This window comes from Xiphophorus maculatus, chromosome 2 (genome assembly GCF_002775205.1).
Source record: "Xiphophorus maculatus strain JP 163 A chromosome 2, X_maculatus-5.0-male, whole genome shotgun sequence".
Taxonomy (NCBI): domain Eukaryota; kingdom Metazoa; phylum Chordata; class Actinopteri; order Cyprinodontiformes; family Poeciliidae; genus Xiphophorus; species Xiphophorus maculatus.
The window spans coordinates 7801806-7829772 of NC_036444.1; the positions used below are offsets into that span (position 1 = coordinate 7801806).

At 36.8% G+C, this 27967-nt stretch overlaps 1 protein-coding gene across 4 annotated transcripts; it reads left to right on the forward strand.

Annotated features, from left to right (window-relative positions):
- The first annotated feature begins 1407 nt into the window (after positions 1 to 1407).
- On the forward strand, positions 1408 to 27939 carry myrf (myelin regulatory factor). 4 transcript variants are annotated; one of them, XM_023325704.1, is made up of 27 exons: positions 1408 to 2020; positions 14274 to 14364; positions 14502 to 14774; positions 16434 to 16495; positions 16699 to 16921; positions 17001 to 17101; positions 17264 to 17378; positions 18437 to 18632; positions 18877 to 18953; positions 19034 to 19144; positions 19236 to 19341; positions 20960 to 21160; positions 21491 to 21599; positions 21746 to 21855; positions 21935 to 22095; positions 22193 to 22265; positions 22377 to 22459; positions 22562 to 22630; positions 22724 to 22807; positions 22970 to 23037; positions 23134 to 23208; positions 23290 to 23520; positions 23690 to 23783; positions 23893 to 23955; positions 24695 to 24800; positions 24907 to 24981; positions 25131 to 27939. In XM_023325704.1, exons 1-27 carry the CDS (start codon positions 1975 to 1977, stop codon positions 25209 to 25211), a joined length of 3084 nt encoding a protein of 1027 aa, XP_023181472.1. In that variant the 5' UTR covers positions 1408 to 1974; the 3' UTR covers positions 25212 to 27939. The 4 variants fall into 4 exon arrangements, with proteins under 4 accessions (XP_023181472.1, XP_023181488.1, XP_023181483.1 ...); XM_023325720.1 differs by having other exon boundaries at positions 17001 to 17080; XM_023325715.1 differs by having other exon boundaries at positions 17004 to 17101; positions 19236 to 19326.
- Positions 27940 to 27967: the final 28 nt, after the last annotated feature.

Genomic DNA, 27967 nt, shown 5'->3' on the forward strand with positions numbered 1-27967 from the left:
GACAACACAACAGCATCTCACATGTGGGTGATAGTGGGGTGGGTGTCCAGGCTGCGGGGGATGCACACAGTGGCATTGTTATAGGGGAGTTGGATGTATCTGATAATGTTGCGAGAAATGGATCATTCCCTCAAATCCTCCCTTTAGGAAGCCTTCACACAGAACACTAATGTTGCTATGTGTTTGTCTAAGTTAACACTGTTCAGAAAAATTTCCTCCTCACCCCAAAAAAGGGACTTGAGGTAAAACAAGTATTTTAGTAGAGTTCAAAGTGTCAGAATTAGCATAATTAAAATAAAGTGAATTATATTGCGTACAGGCTCAACTATTAGGTCCTTAAAAGTGATTGTTTTGGGGGTTATTGAGAGGTAAACAAGCATTGTCTTCTCTTTTGTGATTTTTAAAGAATGTATTGATGGTAAAGCATTATTAACTCATACAGTAATAATGGAGATTACTGAAATGCTGTGTCCAATATTTGTCTTGGACATTTCTGAAGGCTGTTCAAAAAAATAGCAGACATAAGAGAACATTAGAATAATTTTGATCACCTAAGATTTATTATTATGTAAGTTATTTCTTACTACTACTCATTGGCCATATGTTATTACTTTGAGTCTCATTTTCATAATTTGCACCCATATCATCATAATGCAGCACAAGTTAATCAGATTATATAACACTATGTGGTCATTTCCATATCATTTGTTTTTCTTTTGTCAGAGCTGGATTTTGAAGTGAAACCTCTCCTTGTGCACAGATTGTTGCAAATTAATCTTATTTAATACAATTTCTTCCACGAATCATTAACTTTTTTTCTTATTAACTTTGTTGTTGTTGTTGTTGTTGTTGTTATGAGAATAAATTATTCTTGCTTGATTTGCACTGACAAAAATTGCCCTGATTCATTTGTCTTTGAAATAATTGTACTTACAGCCAACCTTTGTTGTTTGTAAAATCTTTCGTTAATTTTTTTCCCCATGATAAACTGTTTTCCCATATCTGTTCCCTTCATATAAAACAGCTAAATTAAAATTCAAAATTTGCTCTTTTTATTTTTTTTTGCGTTGGACCTCAAAATTACCAGCATTCACAAACTGGCAATGGATTAAAGCTTTCTCCCCTGTTTTCAATATTATTGTGATGTTTAACTACGGTTTATGTTTTATTATCCCCACAGTTTGAGAAATGAATCATCAGATCATGGTCAAATAATTGCTGTCGTGTGGAAAATCACAGAAGCAGAATCTCCGAAACCATGAAGATTTTTTGAATTTATAGCCTACATAAAATAAGTGGACACTATGGTGACTTTTCATAAACTTTCAAAACTTCCCCCCCCTAGATATATTTTTCCAGCAGCAGCAGCAGCAGCAGCAGCAGGCTATCGGACATCCCTCACCTGCCTCAGCTCCTCTCCTCCGACTCTCCCTGCAGCACACACCCTGTCTGGGAGGGAGAGGCGCAGAAGGGACACAACTCGCCTCACAGACTCCCGGAATCTACTTTAAACTCATTTTCACGCTTTTGTTTTTGAATCTTAGACAAAGTAGAGTTTTATTCCTTCTTTTATAGGAGACATACGTTTTAAGAAAGTAGCCTACGTCACAGATTTTTATGAAGTTTATGAGAACTGAATTTGCGCTGTTGAGGCGACTTTTTTTAACGTTGTCCTCATGTGGAGCGCTCTTTGTTTTGTTTTAGTTTTAAAGTTTTATCCCGTCACGTATAGGCCTATACTTCGAACCACAAGGGAATTTTGAAACTTTAAAATTGGCCCTTTAGATTGGTGCCACGCTGTTTTGCTAAAGCCGAAAAAACTTCAGCGCATTTAAACCGGCATTTGTGCGAAGAAGTGAAGTTAAATAAAATCGGGATTTCGTAATGTATATGTGAAAGTTCCCCCCAAATCCGAATCGGTGTCGTTCGGAAAAGGGGAGAATTTGATGGAGGTTTTATGTTGGACCCGCTAGGATGGACGTGGTAGATGAAACAGAGGCTTTACAAAGATTTTTCGAAGGTAAGATGTTTTCTAATCATCTCATTAACCTTTTACGCAAGAGCCACTGTCGAAACAATACTAATTTTTTTATTTCTAAGAGTTCTGACTTATAAATGACTTGACTTCATGAAAAAAAGTTAAAAAAATAACACTTTTTCTATTTTTTGCGGCAGGGACGTTGCAAAATTTAAAGAAAGTCCTCACCCAAACTTATTTGCAAACCTTTGGCCATAAGGTTGTAACATTTTTGTTTTTAGGCAAATTCCTCTTTGTAAATAGAAATATGCACTTTAACAGTTGACAATAAATAACATTGTCACAATCAATTAATGAGAAAAAAATGTTTTTCCAGATAGATAGATAGATAGATAGATAGATAGATAGATAGATAGATAGATAGATAGATAGATAGATAGATAGATAGATAGATAGATAGATAGATAGATAGATAGATGATCCAATAACATCTAAATTATTTGAGATTTATTTAACACAACATAATACCTTTGTTTAGACATTTTAGGTGATGTACCTTTAACTTTTGAGAACATACATCATTATCTAAATAGCACATTTTAAATATACCTAGTTTCATAATTACATCATTTGCTCAAAGAGTACTGTGCATAATTCTTTAGTCTCACCATTCCTTCATCTTGTCCTTTAAGGAGTAAAATATATTTTGGTTCTGGTTTGGGCAGTCAGCTCTTCTTAGTGTGAGTTCATGGGCAGCAAAAACAGCAGAAATGAAAAAGAAATCCAAAATTAACAAATGTCAGGGACAAGACGTGTTGTTCTCATCATCAGATATCATCTGTGATTTATTTTCAACAGTCTGTGTGCTCTGATTTGTTGCTTTAAAGATTTCTCATTCCCTGCTGAAAACAAGGGGAATTCAGAAATGTTAACTGGTGCGGGGAGAAAAAGTGCTGCTGATGGGTAACAGATTGAGGAGAAAAGTAGGAATCCTGAAGGAGGGGGATTAGGTGGAGGAAGGTGGGGCTAAAAGGGTGTAGGAATTTAAGTCAAGATAAATAGTGTGTTTTGTAAGTGCTCTGTTGGACCAGAGCCGGCTTGAGATTTTATGCGACCCTGAGCAGAGTTTGATTTGGGGCCCCAATTTTAATTCACATTATTTATTAAATAAATCACAGTAGTTAAATAGTGCAGAAAAGGTTATTTCTCTGAATTACCTCTTCGGTCTGTCAGTCAGGTCTAGAGTACAGTGATGAGCCATGAGCTTAGTAAATTCAGGAAAGAGGAACCAGTTTACATTTAGTTTGCAGCTACATTGCAGATGAAACATTACTCCAGCAAAATGTCAATTTAATGTCAATTTTATTAATACAGGATGTTTTAAATAGGGATGTCTAGGGTGTGAATAATCAGATGATTTTTTAAATTGATTGTCAGCGCTAGCAAAAACATAAAACATAAAACTAACTAATAACTGGGTAAAACAAGAAGACCCCAGAGGATAAAGGACTTAATGGGACTCAAACTTCACTGGACTTCGAAGCCAATGTAAAAACAAAAAAAGGATGTTTTTAGTTTAAGACACATTCTGTTTGAGAGGTCAGATGCTATTGCGGTCTGCGACAGTTTGAGTCCTACTTTAAGACTTTTCATGGGAGCAGACAAATGCCGAGTACCCCAGGGTCCCATACTGGGGACCCTTCTTATTTAATATAGAAGCCCCCCGCTAACTCAGATTACAACAACTGATGAGAATAATTATCTTAACTACACAAATGACACAGAGCTACCAAGTGACTATGAAGCCATTCAAGCACAGAGCAGATGCAAGTCAATACGTGGATATGGCATAACGTTCTCCAGCTGAATAGAAAGAAAACTGAAGTAATTATTTTAGGACCTTAATAATGGACGACCCAGACCACTCTCTTCATGAGTCTGCCTAGAGAAAACAGAGTATTCTCAGTCAGAGGCTTCTTCAGATTCGTTGTAATACAAGAGATCTTTCCTGCCAACAGCCATCATCATCTACAGTAGCTCTTTGAAGAATCTAAATTAATGTTACAACAACATTAACTTTGGGATCAATAAAGTATTTTTTTAATTTGATTTTTTGAATTTTGAATTAAGAGTAACAACCAAGAGTGAGCACACAGCTTGAGCTATTATAATTAGAGATTAGTGATGCCTGAAATCTACTATATTGATGGACTCAGACCTGAACTTTCAGAGTCACATAAAGACAATTGCAAAGTCAGCTTTCTATTACATGAAGAACATTTCCAGGATATAAGGACTGATGTCCCAGCAAGATCTTGAGTAACTTATCCTCGCATTTATTTTTAGTCAAATTTATGACTGCAGCGGTGTCTTCACAGGTTTACCTAAAAAGTCAATCAGACAGCTGCAGCTGATCCGTGAAGCTGCTGCTGGCATTCTCACTCAAACTAGAAAAGTAGAGCGCATCGTCCCAGTTCTGAAGTTCTTAAATAGGATTCCTGAAGCTCAGAGAATGAACCTTAAAATACTTTTGTTAGTTTATAAGTCACCAAATGATTAGAACCAAAATACATTAACGGTTTGTTGACATATCAACCTTCCAGATGGCTGAGATCTTCTGGTCCATTTCTACTCTGTGTCATTCAGCATTCAGTTGTTAAGCTTCCAGAAAACTGCAAAAATGTTGAAACACTAAGTTCATAAAATGTTGTCTGTTTCTCAATCTGTCATCGTCTTTCCTTACTTTGCGCCGGCAATATAATATAATGCTTTTGTTTTCTTTGTTGATTTATTTCTTTCTTATGATGTAAAGCACTTTGAATTGATTTGTTGCTGTATGTAACTGAATTTCATTTATATAGCAACTTTCATAAGTTACAAAACCACATAGTGCTTTACAGTAAAAGAATTTGTAAATGCAAAAAATATGCTATTAAAAATAAAATCGCCTTACCTTGCCTTGCTTGGGGTCACCATGCAGGACTGGGGACCCTAAGCAGCAGCATGGTATGTGCTATACTGGTTCTTGGTGACAAGGTGGGAATGTCTACATTTCAAGCCCCAAATTAATATTCTTTATAAAAAGCATAGTTTTGTTGTTTTTATCTGCAGAGTATTTTTGATATGATCACTTTCTTCTGTCTATTTTTACTTATTCATGCTATAAGCTTCCTATAGAGCATGAATACTTTTAAAGTCATTTAAACGTGGTGTCAGTCCACAATACACCGTGCGATTAACTGTTCCCTTCTTGTTAAAATACAGAACACCCACTTTACTGATTAAGTTTTTATTTTTTTTAAGTGTTTCAGATGTCAGGTGTGCATAAACACAATCACACCCCAAGAAGAGATCTGTGAGGAAATTTTGACGCTTTATTATTGTATGCTCTAAACATCTACTGAAATATACACAGCCGTCCATGACTGTCAAATGGTTCCTCACTGTTCTGACAGGAATTTAGTGTGTTTACATTCTTGCTTTGGGAGTAAGAGAGATGTTCTTTCTTTGGCTTTATTTCAGCCACCCTCGCTTGGTTTAAAATGTCAACTTGTTCATGAGAGGTACACATTAGGTGCTTGTTTTCCTTGTTTTAATCCTGAGCTCAGGATTTTATTGAATCAACTTTATATGGGCGTCAAAAAATGCTCTTTTATAGCTGATCAGTTAAAACAGCGCCGTAGAGAAAAACACTCAGACATGCAGCAATATGATTGATTTGGGTACTGGTAAAGTGTGTTTTAAGGGGTTTAGTGAAATATATATGTGTGCACATTAATGTACATTCCTGGCATAGTCCTGGTGGCTGTTAAAACACGATGAGGTGAGACTGGTGTTACTCTTCGTGGTCTTAGGCCTCTCGCTCCGACTCTCTCTGACTCCATTAGAGTGACAGTGACCAGACAGGGTGAGGAGGTGAGATAGTGCAGACTCAGGGTGGAGAAAGGAGAAAACCACAGATCCCCCTTGAAACTTGACCTTCTCCTCTCTGACTCACTTCGATAGCAACCAGTCCCTCGCACAAAGATGGTGTGTGCGCCCACAGAGACTGGAGTCACAGCTGTCTGCAAATAGTCATAACGTCACCAAAGATTTGATTAAAAGAGAAGATGTAATGTAGTTTTTATGTAGATTTCATAAGAGATGAATTTTCACTTAAAATACACAAAATTGGCTTTATGAGGGCACGCTTTCAAAAACACTAATTATGATGGATGCAGATGTTTTTGATGAGCAGGAACTATGTCCTCAGCGAGTTCTGTCCCGGGGATTCCTCTCAATGGGATGTTCCCAACTACTTTTAAAGGGAGGCACTCATCAGGTCTCCTTATCATATCAGCGAAACTTCTTAATTGACTTCTTTCAATGCAGAGAAGCTTTCCCCTCACTGAACCTCTAAGTTCAGCCATCCTGAGTAAACTCATTTCACTCACTCTTTCTTTTGGTTATGATCTATTTCTCACACAGGTAAATGAATATTACCTTTTTGGTACAGACAAGGCCTCGATCCTTAAATTCATCTCCTGCTCTATCTTCACTCCCTGAGACTTGAGGCAGGGACTGATCCCCAACTTTGAGAGAACAATTGTTCTTTCTCTGGTTGAGATTTAATCTTTAATATACACTGGATGCCCTTAAATTGTTTCATGTGCAACGTCATTATGACTGATCACCATAAACACATTAAAACATTTTGTTAATCTGTATTTCCTGTACTATACAAGCTGATGGGACAGCAGTAAACCTGTTCTTCCATTACTCAGTTGTCGCCATCTGAGTAATTTTATGAAAATTCCTGCTGCTCTACTCCCACAGTAGCTCTGAATAATGGGTGTAAATGCTACGACTCATCATGGAAATCCTGCAATAAGGTTGACAAAGTTTAGCTGAGTTCTCTGATTTATGGGTTCATCAGAAAGTTACTGTTAGAGGGAAGCATTGTTTCTGAGCTTGCAGACAGGCTTGAAGTACTAAGCAATGTGCTGCAAGCCACCCCGCTCCCTGCGTACATTGTTAAACTTGTAAAAGTAAATTACTTCACTGATTAATTTATTTTTGTTTCCACATTCATTTTCAATGATGTAAAGTCCTGCCAGAAAATTTTAATGACTATTTTTCATTTTGTTGCATCTTTTGAACAGTAACCACTGTCGTCTTGCAGTGCCCCGTATCATTGTTGTGAAACCAGAAACAACTCGGATCTGTACCAGAACATCTTTTCTTCCTAATTTCCTAAATGTTCCTTTACGTTGTCTCTGATTATATCTTGTTTAGTTCCTCCTCCTTTTTTTTCTCAGTATTGAGAATTTCAGCCATTGGCACTCAGCCTCACATTTTACACAGCTCCTCTCTGCGTCCAGGTCCCAGCCTGATTTCTGTTGTAATCTCTCTGAGCCAGGGCCACCGGTGCGGCCAGTGCTTGTATGCGACAAGGGCTGTGTGTGGTAGCCTGGTACAGCCCTTTCCCATGACTGGGAACTAATCCTCATTAAAACACTCTATTTCACACATACACATAGTGTTTTTAGCACACAAAACACACACACACACACACACACTTTTTTTACACTGTTCTGCGACTCTCAAGACTTTGTTCTAAAGTCTTTGCGGCCGATGGGAGAAACATGTAAAAGATAGACAGGAATTGTTTCTCTCATCTTCTGTTTCAGGTGTTGTCAGCAGAAGAACGTCATCATGCTTTGGCTTCGTCCAGGTACCCTGTGCTGCTCTGTCTGCTCTGCTTCTGTAGATGTGGTTTCTTAGACTTGATGAGTGGCTTTATGTTTTTGTTAATGTGTCAAAGTGATATGCCTCAGTTTTCTGAGCAACTCTGTCATGAGAAAATATGCAAGACATTAGCATTGGCGATGATTTGGAACATCTTCTGTAATTTTTGCTTTAGTATGTGTGTACTTGACGGAATGCTGTAGACACAGTATGCATGTTTCTAAATTGAGCTGCATTTTCCAGATCAGCTGTGAAGGTTGCTTGCGGTCTTATTTGTCTATGTTGACAGATTTTGGCAGGTTAGTCTTAAATAGAAAAATCTAAAAATGCCTGTATATTAATCAACAAACCAATTTAAGAGCTTTCAAACATTTGATTTGATATCCTCTTAAGTTCTTCCCTTTGTCAACAATTGCATAATACTGTATGTGCTGTGTGAATGTTATTTATTCAGCTTTTTCCATCTATTTTATGGATGTTCAGCCAAGATCGCTGGAGGATTAACTAAGATTGTTATTCATTGTAGTCAGATCTTTTCCATTTATTAAAAAAATCTGCCAGCTCGTCTTCAGAAAAAGAGAAAAATTCATTCAAGGTCTGCATTTAATTTTCTTTTGTGAAAACAGGTTGGTAAAGTAGATTAAGTCCTTTTTTGTTTATCCTGGAATGTCATTTACGTTATTTTAAAGATCTCTAGGTAATAGTGCGGCAAATGAAACATTTAGACTTTGTGTTCAAGAAAAAAAATTCCTTTGATTTTTTTTTACTTTTGGTTAAGAGGAGTTAATGTCATGTAGGTTCAATCTCAAGGACAGAGCAGGGGAGAGAAAGGCAGAGGTTATAAGCAGTGCATACACCAGGGTGATTGACAGTGCTAGGACATCCTCCTTGATTGGTTGTTTCTGACTGGGAGCTGTGGATTTATGCAGATGGCAGTGGGACCAGAAACAGAAGAGCTCGATTTTTTTTTACAGGTTATCTGTCTCATGTTATACTGTCAGAATATAGTGACAGTTTTAACAAATATGTAAAAAAGTTAGTCACTGCTTCTTTAAGATTACTCAGACTAAAATTGAATCAGTTCATGCTTATAGTTTATTAACTGAACTTTCAAATCTAAATTTGCACACAAAACAAAATATGGTTCTTGATTATTTATCACTTTACATGCAATAAAGTTATGAAAGATACATAAAAGCTTGAAGTTATGGGTTAATTAGCAACTTAATATATTATCATGTAGCTTCGATAACCTGTCCTTTACAGATTTACACCTGTTTAATTTTTCTTCTGTTCTCTTTGTTGACTGCATTTAAATTTGTCTGCAATCCTGCCTGACTTGCTGTCATTCTGTGACTTAGTTGTCAGAAAGTAAAATAAGCCCAACATTTTTATGGAAAATATGTCCATTTAGACAAAGTTTTTAAATTATGGCCAGCTCTTATTCACTCCAGGGCTCCTTTACTCTGTTGTATCTGTAAATCACTCCATTGCTCTCCCTGCCTACAGCAGGCTATGCACAGTAAGACAAGGCTTGAGGTTACAGAAACCAGCATAAACAAGAAAAATAATTTGTTTAAGCTGTTACGGTGTTTATGTAGTTAATTTTAAAGAGTGGGAAGAGACAAACATACTGTCAGTAACAGGCGCTTGCCTAGACAGATATTTATGCTCCAGTTCTTATACACACAAAAGTCACAATTCCCCACAATTAAGGGAAATCCTTTCCTGCAAAAGAAGCTAAAATTATCTTACATTTGTTTACCACTGAATGGCGGATCACTTAATGATGCTTGGCTCAAGGTCAACATGTAAAAAACAGCTATGGTATGTTCAAAGTTCTCCTTAAAAGCTTATGCCACTCATGAATGCACTCATGAAAATGCAATTTATGGCATGATAAATAAAAATAAGAACTCACTCTATGCATTATATGAAATTCAAAGATTACCTTAGGAAACACAGTGTATTATTATGTTCTCTACTCATGTCTGAAACTGGACGAATATGTTCTTACTCAAAATAAAACCGCATTTTCCTGAATCATATTCATCTTTAATCGGAACTCACACACTCTGTCCTCTGTGTGACAACCAAGCCATTGAAATGGTGGCATAACACACACACGCACGTAAAAACAAACAAATGCGTGTTCACCCCGGCACGCGTATGCTCACACAACCCTTAATCTTTCCAAAGGCACGTCTGTATCGAAGTCAGGCTGACAAGCATTTCACTGTTCTCCCCTGGACACAGCTGGACAGAGAAAAACATAGAGGACAGGGAAATCTACACATTCAGTCCACAGCCAGTTAAGATGATTCAGTAATTTGCCCGTTACACATGCTTGATCTACGTTTCTGTCAATCTTCTCTCTAAACCAAATGACATTGACATTGGCTCCTTTAATTACCATTATTGGTCAAAATAAGCATGTAAACAGAAGAATCTTTTGTTTTTTTGCTTTGGTGTGACATTATAAAGCATTACTGTTCTTTGTCGTAAAAAGCTACATCACAAAAAATTAGACAACAAAATAACACAATACCAATTAAATATAATTCATATGTTTACTGTGAAACTGTACATTTTCACAGTTTCAACTGTGAGAATTTGTTTTTTATTTTTTTTGGAGTATCCCATTCTTACAAAAGAGCAGTGATCTACCACAATAACATTTACAACTAGATGAGTAGAATTCATGTTTTTTCCATAGTGAGGTGATTTCTTCAAGATTTATGTTATTTTACGAAATAAAAAAAAACAGTGAGTAGGTTTAAATTCCCTTGGTAAATAATTTGTTTTTCAGCTCTTTTATCAAAAACCTTGACGTTTTGGAGCATTTGTGTGTCAAATGGGATCTTTGACACAAACAGGACACGTCATGCTGAGTCGTACTAAGACAGAACGGATTACTGGACTTCAGCCACAGATTGTTTTATTTAAACTATCAATACCTCAGAACAACAATGGCTCAAAAAGGATCACTGGGTATCAGACCTTTGAGTGTCGAGCCAGGTGCTCAAGGGGTCAACGATAATAGGAGTCACTTATGTCTGTTGTTCTTAATGCTTTGCTGTCACTTTCTGTTGCTGTATGACTCAAATTTTGCACCAGTTATGCAATAATAACATTTCATAATTTTATGCTATGATGTGCAGAGGTTCTGTAAACACTGAGGAATATTTACTCAACTCAGCATGCCAAATGCATGAAGTAGCTTCAAAAGAATGACAGTCCGATCTGTTTTCAGATTATTTTTTACTTTTGCCAATTAAGGTTGCTAATAGATTCTGAATGGAATGTTGAGTTGTATTTTTTTATTTTAGGTTATTATTAAGTGTAGGGAAGAAATAAGATGCTGCTGCCACAACAAAAGAAATCTACTTGGTCATGTCTTTATTTTTTACTCTCTTCATCCGAAGTGTTTAACTATGTTGTCAAGACATTCTTGTAGATGAGGTCTTTCATCTCAAGGGGCTTTATTCTGGTTAAATAAAGGTTAAATGAATGACTTTTTAACATATGCTGAACATGCTCCAGTTATATGAAAATCTTGAGTTTCATTTTCCCATAATGAAACCTTGGTAGTTGTCTTAATATCTGCAGTATCTAAGTTTGTTTTTTTCTTTGAAGGTAAAACCAACAGTTTTTCCACCTAAATGAAATAATATATTGGTTATAACTGCAACAAAAATATTTCCTATAAAATTTATTATCATTGTTTAATTCATAAATTTTAGCAAAATGTAGAATAATAACTCAATGAATTTAATAGCAGTTTTCGGGTCCTTAAAAATGCTATGTAATTTTGCCATTCTGATCTTTATCGAGTTCCACCAATAAGGCAAAGGGATATTATTAGCGAGTGAATTTGGTGGTCATACTCATGAAACCTTGCTAACTATAGAATTAAAAAAGCTTTTAAGCCTTTTCCTTCTTTATCTTTTGCAGTAACTGTAAATATTCCAAACAGCTGCCTTTATCTGAGTCGCATGTTTTAGGTATTTCCTTGCTTTAGTCCAGCTGATTTCAATTGATGCCTGATTAACAGGCGTTTGTTGAGCTGCAATCAGTTGAATCAGGCACATTAAAGCAGGGAAACCTCTAAAACATGTAGGACAGAGTGCCTTGAGGACCAGGGTTGGGAAACACTGAGCTAGCTGACCAACAGTGCTCAGCAACAGGTGGGGGAAAAGTCCCTTTGCAATCCTTGATGCTGTTAAACAGCCAGTGACAGGGCTTACTGTTTTGCAAAATGCACATTTTGGCTTCACACTTTGTTTTTTAGACACATCAACATGGCAAGATGAGAACCAGTGTGTCAGAGGTCTAATTTTAAATACAATTTGGAACATGTCTATATTTACACCTTTGACACTTAATCATGGTGATGGATTGCATGAATACTAACTAGTCATTCCAATAAAAAAATTATAAACCCTATTATTAGTTTTCAATGCCATCTTATTTTGAACACGTTTCTTGGACTACAGTGTTAAGTCTATTTTTTTTCCCCTCACTTTCCTTTGTTTGTAAAGTCTTCCCAACCTTGAACATCATACCTTTTTCCTCTCTTTTCATGCCCCAAGCCTTCCTTGGGCCCCATCAATCTTCCCTCCTCTTTCCCCATATCTCCCTATTTTCTGTTATCAGTCCTGCCAGCTTAAATTTACTGCCTCTTTGGGTGGGGTGCACATCTGGATCCTATTTAAAAAGAACCATCCTGCCTTTTTTCCTTCTTTTTTTTTTTTTTACTAACATGCATCAACAGACATTTACCAGCTGTTTATTGTCTGAGAAGCAAGATTGTTTTTTGTCATCAAAATGGCAACACAAGGATTTATAACTTTAAATCTTAAATCTAATTTAATTAGTCTGAGACAAGAGCTCAAGTTTGTGGGTTTTTCTGGTTGAAAGATATGAGATATGACTGTTCACTGGAAATGTTCTCAAATGGGGCCATTTTTCCTGGATGATATAACACATTAGTCACCTTTGTTGCAAACAGTAGAACTCAGTAATAAAATATTATAGGAGCTGTGACTCTAGCAGCATGGAGAAACATTTGTGTTGTGTTTTGATGGCAGTTAGAAATGGATGGAGAAAAGGGAAAAGGTGAAATATTTTCTAATGCTAACACAAAAATTCCTCACATTCCCCAGTTTCTAGCTGAGGACCTTCCTAATCTATTGGAGGAGGAGTGAATGCGCGTGTGTGCGCGCGCGTGTGGGGGCGTATGTGTGTGTGTGTATTTATGGGGGTGGTGTTTGGGCTTTAAAAGAGTGGGGTGTCCCACCCATCCACTTATAGCAAGTCCATTTTTTTTCATTTGTTCTGTTTGCACAATCTGACATTTGGGAAAATATCTTAGAGGTTTTTAAAAAAATATTTACTTTTTAATTATAATATTTGAACTGATGGTGATTATCTCTATAAGAGATGTATTCAAAGCAGGTGTTCATTCTACGTCTGTGTTTTCAAGACTAAGTGAGGTCATGTGTTTGGGATTTGCAAGGCTTTGCCTATCAAAGGCTGAAAATGACCCTGGGGGAAAGATTGGGTTGGATTTTGGAAATACTTTTGTGTAGAATTATTTGTAACATTTTCTATATATTTATAGAAACAATTAGTCAATTGACTAGTTAATACTTTAAATATGAATACAATAAATAGTAGTCAGAACTATTTGGAAATATTTTTAAACAGGCCTTGGATTTCTCACTTTCTTTGATATTTTTTTTGATAGTTTAGTTATCTTTAGTCATGAAGCTTATGAAACTAAATTCAATTCCATGTGGTTACCCATTTCCTACCCAGAGTTACCAATTACAGGTTGTAGTTAAAATATTCCACTGGGAAATTAAAAAAGCCAAACATATGAGTTCTCTCTGCATATGTGTCTCACATGTGAAAGTGAGTGCTAAGAATATGGCGCAAGGGGTGGAATATTGCCCTAAGCTACGTTTAAAAACATTTTTAACATATTCTTCCCTTATACTATGACTGCTTGACTTTTCTTTGCTCATTAGGGGGAAATGAATAGAAGCCTCCCCCAAAGAAATGCATATATCTCAGATACAGCAGGAAAATACTACCTTTGTTGAAGATATAATCATCTGTTAGGATGTCAAAAATGATACCTTTGGGAATACAGGGTTAATTTAGCTCAGATTTTTTCAAGTAGAACAAATATGGCTTCAGTACAAAACAGTTTGTGTAACAATGGTGGAGACTGAATCATCACTATGTCCACATCCTTTGACTCTTTGTCACATCTGAAACCTTAATCTCTACATTTCCTGTGAGCCAATCACAACCCTCCATTTCACAACATCATCATTAAGTGTTCAAGATAATGTCATCATGTCTCATTATCACATTTTACACCTTGAAATCAACAGAGTTTTTACAAAGACATTTGTGGGATAAATCTGTCAGGGAATTGTTGCAACACTTGGACTGAGCAGTTGTGGCATTGTGTGGATCGGCTGATAGATTCCTGTTGCTAATCCCCAGATGCTCTCCATCTTCTCTCTTCACGTTCCCAACCCTCCCTTCTCCACAGGTCATGATATTACCAGTTCTCTGGAGCCAGCCAACATCGACACCAGTATCCTGGAAGAGTACATCAGCAAGGAGGACGATAGCACTGACATGTCAGTAGGGACTCCAGACTAACCCAGCAACGTCAAAACAACATGCACCAACCAAAGCAAACCATGTTGTTACAAAGGAATTTGTTTTTTCTGATAAGGCTAATCCCTTCTTTCTTTTTCTTTTTTCTCCCTCCCAGCTGTTTCTCAGAGGTCCACAGCACCCCAGGACCAAATTATTCATCTCCTCAGGCAGGAGTGTCCTCCTCTGGAGGATTGGTGTGTGGTGTGAGTCCCCCTATTCCTCTGCGCCAAGGAGCCCCTCCAGCCGGGCCCCCTAGTTGTCAGAACGCCTACCCCCAGGGTCCATCTCTAGGGCTCCGACACGGTTACCCCTGCCTGGGACAACAGCAGCAGCATCAGCAGCACCAGGCTCACGTCAAGCCAGAGCACCGGGGCCATTACGCTCCAGGGTGAGCACAGTAGTTCAGGAAAAAACTGGGAATTTATTATCAGAAGGTTGGTTAAGTTATTTGGAAATGGTAATTATTTACTTTAATTACTGATTATTTCCCCAAAAAAGCAATCCAATTACTTTACTGATTGCTTATCTTCGAAAGTAATTAGTTATTTGAATTACTTTACTTAGTTTCTTAAAAAAAAAAAAATGAATGTAGAGCCTGAATACCCTTTAAAGCAGTGGTCCCCAACCCTGGTTGTCAGGTCCTACTGCCCTGCATGTTTTAGGTGTTTCCCTGCTGCTGCACACCTGGGTTAAATGAATAGGTGATGAACTGACTTCTATAGCATATGCAGGAATGCAAAGGAGGTAATGCAATCATATAAATCAGCTGTTCTGGAGTCCAGACTCATCAAAAACATGCAGGACAACAGTCCCTGAGGACCAGGGTTTGGGACCACTGCTTTAAAGAATGTATTTTTAGCCTAATTCTATTTTTTCTGTATATTTCATCATATCAAATTTAATCAAATGAAACCGTTCCCTTTCAAAACCTGTTGATGTCTTACCACGGTGAGACTGAAAAAAGGTGGAATTATCAAAGAAGGCCAACAACCAATCACACAAACCCGTTGTTTTTGCTGACTTTATCAATGTAAAACAAACTAAACTGAAGATATACATTTTCATGAGAATACAAGACCATGTTATTCTATTAGATATTATAGATATTAAGGATCTACATGTTTGTATTTTGTTAAGTTTGTTGCTGATTTACTTCTGTGTTTCATTGTTTAATTCCACCTGATCATTCAACCAGACAGCCTTCATCAAACACAGAAACACAGACATTGTTCGACTAAGTGAACAGTAATGAACTAGCAAGTGTTTATTGTGATACCTCTGATGACGCCATTCTTTGCTGCATTTCTCTAACAGTAGATTTTCATTTTGCTTTATGCTCTGATAAATAATAGTCATTTTAGGCATGCTTTAGTTGCAGCCATCTCATGATTTCAACATGTATTTACCTTTCTTGAATATCATGTTCTCTTGTCTTTCACATTTTTCTAAAAATGGCATTTGGCCACTTTTACAACTTATATATCAAAGAAATATAATACCATGGATCATTTAGTAAACAGTTGTTTAAACTCTGATCAACTTAAGAAAATTTTAAAATCAATTAAAAAAAATTGTATTCTTAAGTTGCACGTGTTTTGTTGGTGGGAAAGAGGGTATGTTTTCATTTACAGAATTAATATAACAAAATTAAATGTTTTCATATTATGCCACAGCTGTACCAGGTTGCTAATAATTGGGATTTTGATTAATAATATATAATACAATACTCTTACTTCACCATTACAGCCAAAACCCAACTCTTCAACAAGTGCATTATCAATGTTACTTTAGTAATTTAAAGTGTTAGTCAAGATGAGAGGGAGGACTGATAACAGAGATAAAGAGTCCACTTATATCCTCAGAAACAGAAAGTCTGACCTTTCTGGTTGTGAGAAAGTGCAGAACAAGAAAAAGCACAACTAAGATGAAGTGGTTAATGCTGGATATTTAAATAGATTTAACATTTCTAGAGATTAGCATGCCTGTGTTATAAGCTTTAAATTCATTCCCATTATTTTTCTTTCCTTCTTTGATCCTTTGCTGCTAGGACTCTTCCTGAGTCCCCACCAGACTCCAGCTCTGAGCCATATTCCCCTCAACAGGTGAATGGTGAGTAGCTCGCTTTTTGCTTTAGAAAATGGGAATTCAAACGCCAAGCCTAATGTTGGTTTATTTTATTTTAATTAAACTAGACACCGACTTTGCAGCCAAATATATTGTTTCATTGTTTTATTAATCTCACCTTTTTTCAACAATTAGATTAAATTTTGCCTTTTAAATAGTGTGCTTGCATTCTCAAATCTTTGGTTTAGATCCTCACATGATCAGAACCATGACTCCAGAGAATATGTGCCAGATGACTCCAACGCCGCCTCTCCCACCACACGGTCACTATCCTGGCATGCATCGAGACATGTACCTAAAGCCAGAGCCCATGATCTCGCAGTATCATATCGGCCCAGCAACTAGTGGGGTTGGGGAGATGCAGCAGACACAGATGCTCCATCAGCTGCTGCAGCATCCTCAGGGGCAAGAGTGAGTCAGTGGATAGGGTTGTCTTCGCCAGTGTGTATTGAAACATCAGACACAATCAGTTCTGATTTTGTTTTTGCAGCAGCATCTCTGTTCATCAAACCAAGAAGAGGAAGCACTCTGAATCTCCCAACAGCACCTTGAATTCCCAAATCCTCACAGGTATCATCAAACAAGAACCAGGTAGGCAGGCGTCTTTCTTCCCTCCCTCCCTCCCTCCCTCACCTCCTCTACCTCACACTCACCAGCTCTCACTAACTCTTAACACAGATTTACAGAACAGAACGTTTATTACATGAAGCTTCAACACGTTAAAGTCAGCTGTTTTAAACCTGTTTGTCACAGGTTTAATGCAGGACGCAGACAACTCCTACCTGGACCCAAACTATCAGTGCATCAAGTGGCAACCTCACCAGCAGAACAAATGGACACCCCTCTATGATGCCAACGGCAAGGACCTGTGCGTGGAATTCATCTTTGCTATATTGTGCAGAAGCAAAAAGAGATTCATGAATTTTATAGAGTCAAAAATGAACTATGATTTAATTGGTTACTGGTATAGTTCAACAAAATGCACGACAGGAGTGGAAAAGTAATGGCTTTCCACAACATTCCTGCGCAGTGAGGTATATGGGGGAGTGAACAAGAGCAGGGTTTCAATTTAGACAGACACCGTCGATGAGGATAAAGGGGGAAAAAAATGTATTGCACCTCTTTGTGCTTTTGCAGTGCCAAACAAGATAGGGAGGGAGGTTGGAATGAACTCCCAGGACCTTTGAGATATGTTATCAAAACCACCTGGTTGAGCATTGAAGCTCTAAGCACACAATGCTTAAATTATGAAAATATACGGGAGTGACTTTTCCAAAATTGCAAAATTTTAAGGGAACGTTTAATCTGAGGTGACCTCCAATTAGCAGAAGGATACAGATGAATAGCCATGTTAATGCTTAAAAATATAAAATTTTGTTGATAGCTTGTGATTTTTCTGGCTGTACAGCTCAGTTTTTCTGAACTTGTATAATGAAACCTATATTTTCCTACACGGGAAAAATAGAAAAGCATTTTTGGTCTAGTTTCTAGTGCAAGTATTTTAGTACACTTGAAATAAGACAAAACAAACTCTTAAGCTTTAGGAGCTCGTTTCAAGTCAATAATTCATTAATACTGATAAAAATACTAGTTCCACTGGCAGATTTTTCACTTATAATATGTTAATAATTGTTAATAAAATGAAAGAAAATCTGTCACGGAAATTAGTACTTTTAAAAAAAATCAATATTAAAGAATGATTTACTTAAGCTGAAAGAAAATAATTAACATTTTCTGGAAACATAATTCATAAATTCTTGGAAAGTAACTTTTTATTTTACTGAAAGTAACATATAGATTTACATAAAATAATAAAAAGAAAGTCACCTTTAACCTACTAAGGTGCAACTTAATTACAAAAAAGTAACAAGTACATTCTGTGAAAATTACCTGTAAATTCAGCAGATTTTCTTCTTCCCTGTTTAGACCGATGCCAACCTACCGCGTTGATGCTGACAAAGGCTTCAACTTCTCCTTGGCTGATGATGCCTTTGTATGCCAGAAGAAGAACCACTTCCAGGTCACAGTGTATATCGGGATGCTTGGAGACCCTAAATATATCAAGACGAATGAAGGCCTGCAGCCCATAGACTGCTTTTATCTCAAACTACATGGAGTGAAGGTGAAGGAAACATGCTGGACAGTCAAAGCATAATTTCAGATGTATGTATGGTACCAACTTGGCTTGATTAGGTCCTTAGATGATGGACAACCTGACATTTATTACGTTACATATTCTATAAATTGTAGATTTATGAATGTCTTTAAGGAATAATGATATGGAAAAAATACTCACACCTTTAATTTGACACTGGGTGTAAGGGTGTGTATTTATTAAGTACTCAATTTTTGTTCTTTGCCGGCAGGTGGAAGCCATGAATCAATCGATCAATGTGGAACAGTCACAGTCTGACCGCAGCAAGAGGCCTTTCAAGCCAGTGCTGTAAGTCCATGCACCTTAAATCACTTTGAAACAATCATGAGCTCAATCATGCCATCATTATATTTGTCTTTGTGTGCCAGGGTCACGTTGCCCCCTGAGCAGGTCACCAAAGTTACAGTAGGACGACTCCACTTCAGCGAGACCACAGCAAATAACATGAGGAAGAAGGGCAAACCGAATCCTGATCAGAGGTAGAAAAAGTGTGCTGCATAAATTTGAAATATTTGGACACATTTATGACCCTTAGGAGTCTCTTGTTTTTGACTGCATTAATCTTTGCAGGTATTTCATGCTGGTAGTGGCCCTGCATGCACAGTCCCACAGTCAGAGCTACACTGTGGCTGCACATGTGTCTGAGAGGATCATCGTCAGGGTAACGTCTGGCCATGTCTGTTTCCTTCTTACAGCAATCATATCCCGTGTGAATGTGAAACTTTTCTATTGATCAGCTCCTTGGCCCTTTCTAACCTCATGCTCTCCATTCCTTTAACCTGTCTGAATGTTCTTACCTTTACTTTTTGAAAAGAAAATTGTTCCCCAGAACTCAAATGATGAACGAATACATGATGTTGCTGTCCTGTAAAAAGAGAATTCAGAGAATTTCTCTATTTTAGGAGCAAAACGTGTTGCTGTTGACGCAGGGTATGTCCAAATTACAGGCTGCAAACTTTGAAGGTTGACTATGTCAGCAGTGATGCAACAAATAATGGCATGAACAAAGAGATGGAGTACAGTTTCAAATATAAGTATATAAAAAGCTGGTGGTAACAAAAATTTAAATCTAAAACATTTATGCGGTTGCGTATTCTTAAGCACTATTTTAAATTCTCATGGTCCTTTGTCCTTTAATTCATCTTAAAGGACATTTATCACCACTTCTTACAACAATTATGTTCAGACTCGTAGCTTGAATTGCTATATTAATTTATATGTCCAAAATCTGGGAAGAAATTGTCTAAATAGCAACAACAATGTCTCTAGCTTGACTATGAGCTCAGAAAGGCAAAGACTAATTGTGATTTATCAAGTGAGAAGACGAAAATCTGAAAAAAATTTTTTTTTTGAGATCTAACAAACCAGCACCACATCCCAAATTTAAAAGTGGTCTGTGGAAAGCCCAGGCTAGTTTGCCAAGGTGGTGAATAACCACTCATGGCCTAAATTATAATTTACAAAAACTAGAAATCATGGTAAATATAATTTCTGCTCCGATTCTGATCAGCATTCTTGTTTGATTTACACAGACACTTATATTTCTCTGAAAAACTGTGAAAACTGTGAATCACAAGAATTAGCTACTTTTAGAGAAGTGGCTCCAAAAACAAGGTTTAAAAAGTGGATTGCTGTTAAAAACAATAGAAAGGTCAATTGAAATTCATAGATTTCCTGAGTCTGAAGTAGCTTAACATTTGCCCTTTAAAACATGAAATCTAAAATTTTCAAACAAAAGCTTTTTGCTGGACAGCAATGTTTGTTGTATTTATTATACAATATTTATCATAACTGCATGAGATAGAGAAACATAATGTGTCTTTTTTGTAACAAGAGCATTTACTTGTTTTGGAGATTTTGCTTTTATCATTGTGATGTTAAAATAAGATTTTTATTATGTAAAAATGTGTAGCTGTGATAATCAAAAGTGCATATAAAGCAAGCACAACCATGGTAATAAAAATCTCATTTAATTACTGGGGTTTTATATGAAGCTATGATTTCTGAGCTGTAGGTTTTCCAGTGTTTCTTCTTTTCATATTTTTCTTAATATATAAGATAAAATATATATTGTACTGGGGTTTACACATTTAAGGCTAGATTTAAATGTCTTCAGGACACAGTAAAGGCCAGATTGTTCTTACAAAATGTAAGATGGACATACTTTTTTTTACCATGACTGTAAGCACAATATTCCAAATATGTGTTTTACTTCCAATGTGTACCACATTGCTATTTTTTAATATGTGAATCTGATTCCCAGTGTACCTCTTCCTTTGATTTTTTTGCGACAGGCATCCAACCCAGGCCAATTTGAAAGTGATAACGAGGTTCTGTGGCAGCGTGGGCAGCTGGCAGACTCTGTGTACCACCACGGCAGAGTCGGCATTAGTACAGACCGTCCAGATGAGGCTCTCGTTGTGCACGGCAACGTCAAAGTCATGGGATCCCTTGTCCATCCATCAGACATTAGAGCAAAAGAAAATGTCCAGGAGGTCAGGATGAGTGTGTGGGGGGGGTTGGGGGGGACTATTACACATTTTGCCGACCTTTCACCTATCAAGTTGTGAAACTTTCTTCTGTTTTCTTTAGCATTACATAATTTTCCTAGTATTTTTTAGCTGTTATCTTTGCTTCGTTACCTATTCTGATATCAAATAAAAAATGAAAAGTTCACCATTTAAAACATCATGCCTGTTATATTATATGGTGTAACTGCATTGTGTTTTTTTCTGTATTTCAAACAGTGTTTTAACACTTCTCATATAAAGCTCCTTTCTGCATCATACTTTTTGTATTCATACAGTGCTGCTATCTTTCATTAGGTTAACACCACAGACAATTTGAAACGGATTTCTCAGATGAGGCTGGTTCATTACCAATACAAACCTGAGTTTGCTGCGACTGTGGGCATAGAGAACACGGCAGATACAGGTAATGATTTCACAAATTATTTCTGCTTCTGCAGCTTTATCTTCCTAGTACGATGTGTAATACAGTATATGTCTGTGCATTTTTCATCATCTACATGTTGTCACATCTTCTTGATGCTCTTTATGCTTCTACTTCTCTCCATACAGGTGTCATTGCTCAGGAAGTTCAGCAGATCCTTCCTGAAGCTGTTAAGGAAGGAGGTGATGTCATTTGTGCCAATGGAGAAACTATTCCCAACCTCTTAGTTGTCAATAAGGTAAGGACAGAAATACATTTTCAAACAAGCAGAACTTCTATATATTTTTGGCACTGATTATGTCCTGTTGTTTTTGAAGGAGCGTATCTTTATGGAGAATGTTGGAGCTGTGAAGGAGCTCTGCAAGTTGACGGACAACCTGGAGACTCGCATAGACGAGCTTGAGCGTTGGAGCCGCAAACTGGCCAAGCTGCGGCGCCTTGACAGCATGAAGAGCACAGTGAGCGGCAGCACAGTGAGGTGAGAAGAAGCACAAATCCCTTTTTATTTTGAGGCATAGGTCCATCTAAAATGTGCCATGTGCTCTATGAAAACTATTTTTTGTGTGTCTTTATAGCCAGTCGGGAAGTTATTTTAGCAGAACAGGAAGTGGTCCACTCAAGAAAAAAACAGTCAAACCTGGGAGCAAGGTGTGTGACTGAATTATAGTTTTTAAGTTATACATTGCTTTGCAAAACTACCTAAATATTGGTGAACTGCAGTTTGTACAGATGTTATTGTGTTTAATCTGCCTGTTCCAGAGCTCACCTCTTGATCAGGGCTGCATCAGTCAGAGATTCATACAGGGAATCATCCTGGCTCTTCTTATTGTCATGGCCTTCAGGTTTGTACGCAGGGTTCCAGGTGCAGTAATGGGAGTACATGAAAGTTGTTATGCATACATCTGGTTTGATTATGTCTCGCCTGTTTGCTTGTTTGTTTGCAGCGTCATTTCGATGTCAGTCCTTTACGTTCTTACTCTTCACCATAGAGGAGCCATCACAGAGAAAGATGGGTATGCACTTTTCAGATTCAGAGACAAGCTTACCACATCTCTCCATTTCTACTTTTAAAATGATTCTGTTAACTATGTCTCTGTTTCCTGTAGCTATGTTTCTTCTTGTGTTCTCTACATCTCATGGATGCCTATCTTCACTGCTACTATAAATGTCTGTCCGCCTGTCTGCACATGGTACACTGCCAGCTTTTCTACAACTTAAGTTTCCTTGAGCTCTGTCATTCCTAACTTAAATTGCTCAGCTGTTTCTGTTTTGTGTGAAATGAGATTATGTACCACATATGGTCATAATATAAATCACTGGAATGCATTAAAGTATGTTTCTGATTGGTGCAGGTCAAGAGTTGCACTGGAATCATCCCACAAGAATCCTTTAACTTCAGTCTCTACCACACCTGCACCAGGTACTATCGACTTCAATTTGATTGTGAAATTATTCAGCTTAATGAATTAAGCTCAATCATGTTGTTTTTTTTCCCTTTTATGGTAAACGTCAATAGCTTGCTGTTCAACTACAGCTGTGAACAACCAATCAGCAACCACTCTGACATTGAGTAGTAACCAATCCACATCTGGTGAGAAGAATTAACATATCATGTACTCATATTACACAGCAGACATGCTCACTGTACAGATGAATTATCTGTCCTCTCAAGGTTTGAGCATCCCAGTTCCCACTCCTGGCGCCATCGTTAAAAAGGCCAAGTCCAGGCAAATGGACAAAGATGGCCACAACAGGAACCGTCTCAGCCACACATCAGCACCCATGTACTTTGCCAAGTCCAAGAGACCTGTGTCCCCAGATGCAGAGGGAGTGGGAACCACCAACCGTTTGCCTCCAGGTCAACAGCCAGCACCACGGAGACAACGCAGCCTGCATGCTAAAGGTACCTGCATGACCACAACCCAGCCATGACACTTCTCTACACATTAGCAGGCAGTGCACAAATAATATGAAGCATTGGGTTTAATGACCACAAAGTCAAGATTGTGTATTTAATGTATGACGGTATAAGTCTGGCTTAGAGAACAATACATTTTGCTTTTCCATCACAGGAACAGTGACAGCTCCATCTCTAAAAAGTGTTCACATTGTGGAGACAAACCAAGAAATCACCTCACAAAGTTGTGAGTCAGCAAAAAGCTGCAGGTCTGAAATTAGAAGAATAATAATTCTTGGTTATTGGTGGACATATATAAATATTTTTGCTATGACTTTCAATATCTCTTATTAATGCGTGTTTTGTGTCCCTCCGCAGTTACACTCTATCACTTAGGGGACAAAAAAATCATTCCATACCACAAATTACACTACACATGATGTAAGTATAGCATGGGTGCACTATAACACAAATGATGTCATTGTGTTTAATCATAGTTGCAGGGTTTCTATTAGGTCTTAAAATGTCATGATCTCATTATTTTGTGTTTCCAGATATTTTTTCCTTGCCTTATTTTCTAGGAGATTAAAATCTCTTAAATAAGATTTTGCACTTATTTTTATCATTTGTTATATCTTCCAAATACAATTGTAACAGTAAGATTTCTGACTTTTGAGTTACTAATGACAGCTTCAAGGACAGGCATTTCTCAAGTGATAAAAGTGTAAACCTTGTTATGCTATTATGATAACTTACTAAATTTTATTTTATCATGGTGTTTTCAGCTCATTAAAACCCTAATTTCAGAGGTATCTGCTACAACAAGTAAAAAAAGTAAAAGAAAACAAAAAAACATCTTCATTACTAGGTTCATATTGAGCGGAGCAATTTTTCTGGTAATGTTAAGTTTAGTACTGGCCATTTTTGCCCCACTGCTCTTTCACATTTTAGTTTAACAAAATGTACTTTTATTTATTTTTTTGTTCTGTTTTTGGTTGATTTTATTAACGTGATTTTGATTTTGTTTACCATCATTAACCTTTTTTTGTTGTCTTTCTCTCTTTGACTAGAAGATACATGCATGCATGCTAATGTTCTTATTTAAAGGCCTGTAGTTTCTATACTATATTATAGAGCACTGTAATTGGTAATGAATATAATGAAATTATTATTTTTTTAGGTCAAGAAATAGTGTATGGGTGAAACAATGTGGAGCCACCAAAGGACGTTTATGTCCCAACCACACAGAGTCAGAGCTCTATAGTGGACAGAGTACATCTACAAAGGTATATCTGACCAAACGTTATCAGTATTGCTTATATAAACAATTTATATTTTCACAGCATACATTACTTATTTGTGTCATGGATAAAATCTCTGCTTGTTTCTAAGGGGACTCATCACCTCTGGTCAGTACCCGTTTCGTCTTTCCAAGACGTCACCTATCACTTCCGTGTCTCTCACTCTGTGAGTAAACCTGACCTAGAAAAATAAGGGACTCACTCAGATACTAAAATTGTCATCTGACTCGCTCAATTTTCTAAATCTTGTGGAATAAGTTTGATTTTCTATGATTGTGTTGATTTTAATATATTTGTTCATTTTTTTGTTGACAGGGAGAAGTGAGTTGTGCCACAGAAGAAAAAATCCCATTGCACTCTGACTACCATTTTCTGATTCAAAGCAGCTGTGTGTGAAGAGGAAGTTGATGTGTGCCTGTTTCTTCACACTTCATCATGTATTTCCTGTTTGTGGTTCTGGATGCAGACTGTATGATAGAATGATCTTTCCTTATTACTGTATATAATTTTAAAGATTTTCATGATGAACAAAATTTACCACTGTTCCAACTGCAATCTGTACCAAATTAATTTTTAGTAAGTGATTCCTGATTCCTGTGATCACTGGAGTACAGCACCCTCCATTGTTGTTGGCACCCTTCATTCAAAATGTGTAAAAATCCGGAAAATAGCTTCAGTTGTGATTGCTCTGGAGTGAAATGTGTGTGATTCAGACTGAAAGAAACTCTCATGCCAAAAGATGTATTCATGGCAATGTGTGAACCAATTACAGACAGAGGGACCTTTAAGCGTTACTCTTTGCATCATATTTTTACTTAGTCTAAACTTCCACATTACATTCCACATTAAATTCATCCCACATGCAATTGCATTCAGGTGCTGTTTTGGATCATTAAACTACTGAAAGTACCAATGATGATCCATTATCAGTTTTCACAGGAGCCACTGAATTTTACTCAAAACATTCTGGAAATTCGGACAGTTTATGTTGATGTGCACTCGAACACGGCCTTGGGAAGATGACCAGGCAAACAACAGTGTAGATCTGTTGTCACACTAAACAGTGGGCATTATGTGGCTTTACAAATATTTATCATGTGTTACTGATTTGTTGTTGCTACGGAGATTTTATTTGGGATATATTTTATGCCCTTTACCATCTTGCTTCTGTGGGGGGGGTAGCGAGATAATGTATTCTCATTTAGCCTTTTTGATTGCAGCTTAAGTTGTTTTAATTTGTTTATTATTATTTCTCTATAAATAGATGATCAATACGGGGGAGAGATGTTCTCTTGTTTTTTGTATTTTATGGAGTGACCAGGAGCAATGGGGCTCCTTGTGATGTTATGCTGAAAACAAAAAGTAATTTCTTAAAGTTATAGTTCCTAAACCTTCTGATTAGCTCGCCAAGTAGAGTTCAATTTAGTTAATTAATTATAGCAGACTTGCTGCAGTCTCCATTGGTGATTTCATTAAAAGGTATTATTTCTTAACACATTATTTTTGGAGCTGAGTAAATGTTTTTTTAAGAATTGTGTGAGATTACAGAACTGCAAGAAAGATTTCTATATTTTTACACATTATTTTTAGCAGGGCTGCCAGTAATTATGGAGGCTGCAATATGACACACTAAATACTGTAATGCTCATGATCCAAGCAATATCCAAAAATATATGGTTATCTTTACATTTGATCAAAATGTCTTCCAGCTATAGCATAAGCCATAAATATATATGCCTTCGGTATTGAATATACCTCAGTTAGAGAACACTGGTAAATCCTTAATCTCCACAGTGGAGCTTCATGTTGAGGCTGCTACTGGCATCTACACTGTCCACTTCATCTTTATGGAAAAAATAAATTAAACAGTGTTTGGAGTTATAACACTGAATGACTCATTATAAAATGTTTATGCATTTGGCTACGCTGAAGTTGCTCCTTATAGAAAGGTGTAGTGGAAATATGAAATGAGACCCCTGAGCCAAGTCTTGTGCAAAATCACTGGAAGATATTTGTGTAGAATAAAACTGGAAACTAGAACAAATCACTGGAAACAAACATGATGATCCACTGTTGCTTTTAGGATGTGGCAGAGGAACAAAAGTCTTTTACTGACAATATGTCCACCAACACTGGAATAGCTTACACTGTACTTTTTTAACTGGACAATGCTGGTGAGGTATAATTGGTATAATTGCAAATTTCAGGTGCAATTTCAGGTGCATGTCCAATCATTTCTCTAAGTACTACATCATGGCTTTGAGGTTAGATGTCTTCTGGTGTATTTTACCTTTTGGATCATGGAACTGAGTGTTTGAAAGGGCAATGATAAATTTTAAAATTTTGCACTGGTTTTACTCTTCTGTGTATTTTGTTGGATCACTATTAAACATTTTCCCCATGCCTTAAACAAACTAAGACTATGCAGTGATAGCGTTTTTATTACATCTGTATTATATGATTTCTTGTTTTTAATTTTCTTTTTTATTTCTAATATCTTTTTGACATTTTTCTGACATAATGTGTTGATTAAAAACTGTTATGTGTTGTGTGTTTAAAACATCTATAATCAGGTAAAACAACAACAAAAAAGTAACTCAAAGATAACTAGCAAAGAACGGAAAGAACAGCCATCAAACAGAGATTATAGCATTTATAATATAGACTGTGTGATTCTTTCACTGTACTCATGTGGGTAGAGGGTACTATTTTAGCTATTTAAAAAGCACCAGTTAGCATAAACCACTGTAGCACTTTTGTCACTGTATATAAATATATATATGAACTGCTTTTGCTTCAGCCAATGCATGAGGCTGATGTCAGATTCCCAAGGTAGAACTGCATTCCATATTATTCTGTTGCATCATTTTATACCTCCTTTTTATCTGATGTGCTTTATTTTTTCTGGGGTTTTTTAATCAATAATATATTAACTTAGGGTAAGATGGGCACACATTTGCAATTTTAAATCTATTTGAAAAAGAAGAATAGCATGAGAATGAAGTTTATTTCCTGGAATAATATCGCTACTTTTACATTTTTTTTTATTAAAGCTTTTTTTGGGTCCAAAATACGCTGTAATACTATGATTGCATGCAGCAAATAAATTGATTATTGCATTGTCTGAATGTGTCTCCTTTTTCTTGGGATTT

Bases quoted from the DNA above. Each gene is read 5' to 3' on its own strand.
- myrf (XM_023325704.1), top strand. From the start codon at position 1,975: ATGGACGTGGTAGATGAAACAGAGGCTTTACAAAGATTTTTCGAAG. The intron at 17,102-17,263 runs GTAGGCAGGCGT...TGTTTGTCACAG, and splicing joins TATCATCAAACAAGAACCAG to GTTTAATGCAGGACGCAGAC. The intron at 24,982-25,130 runs GTGAGTAAACCT...TTTTGTTGACAG, and splicing joins ACTTCCGTGTCTCTCACTCT to GGAGAAGTGAGTTGTGCCAC.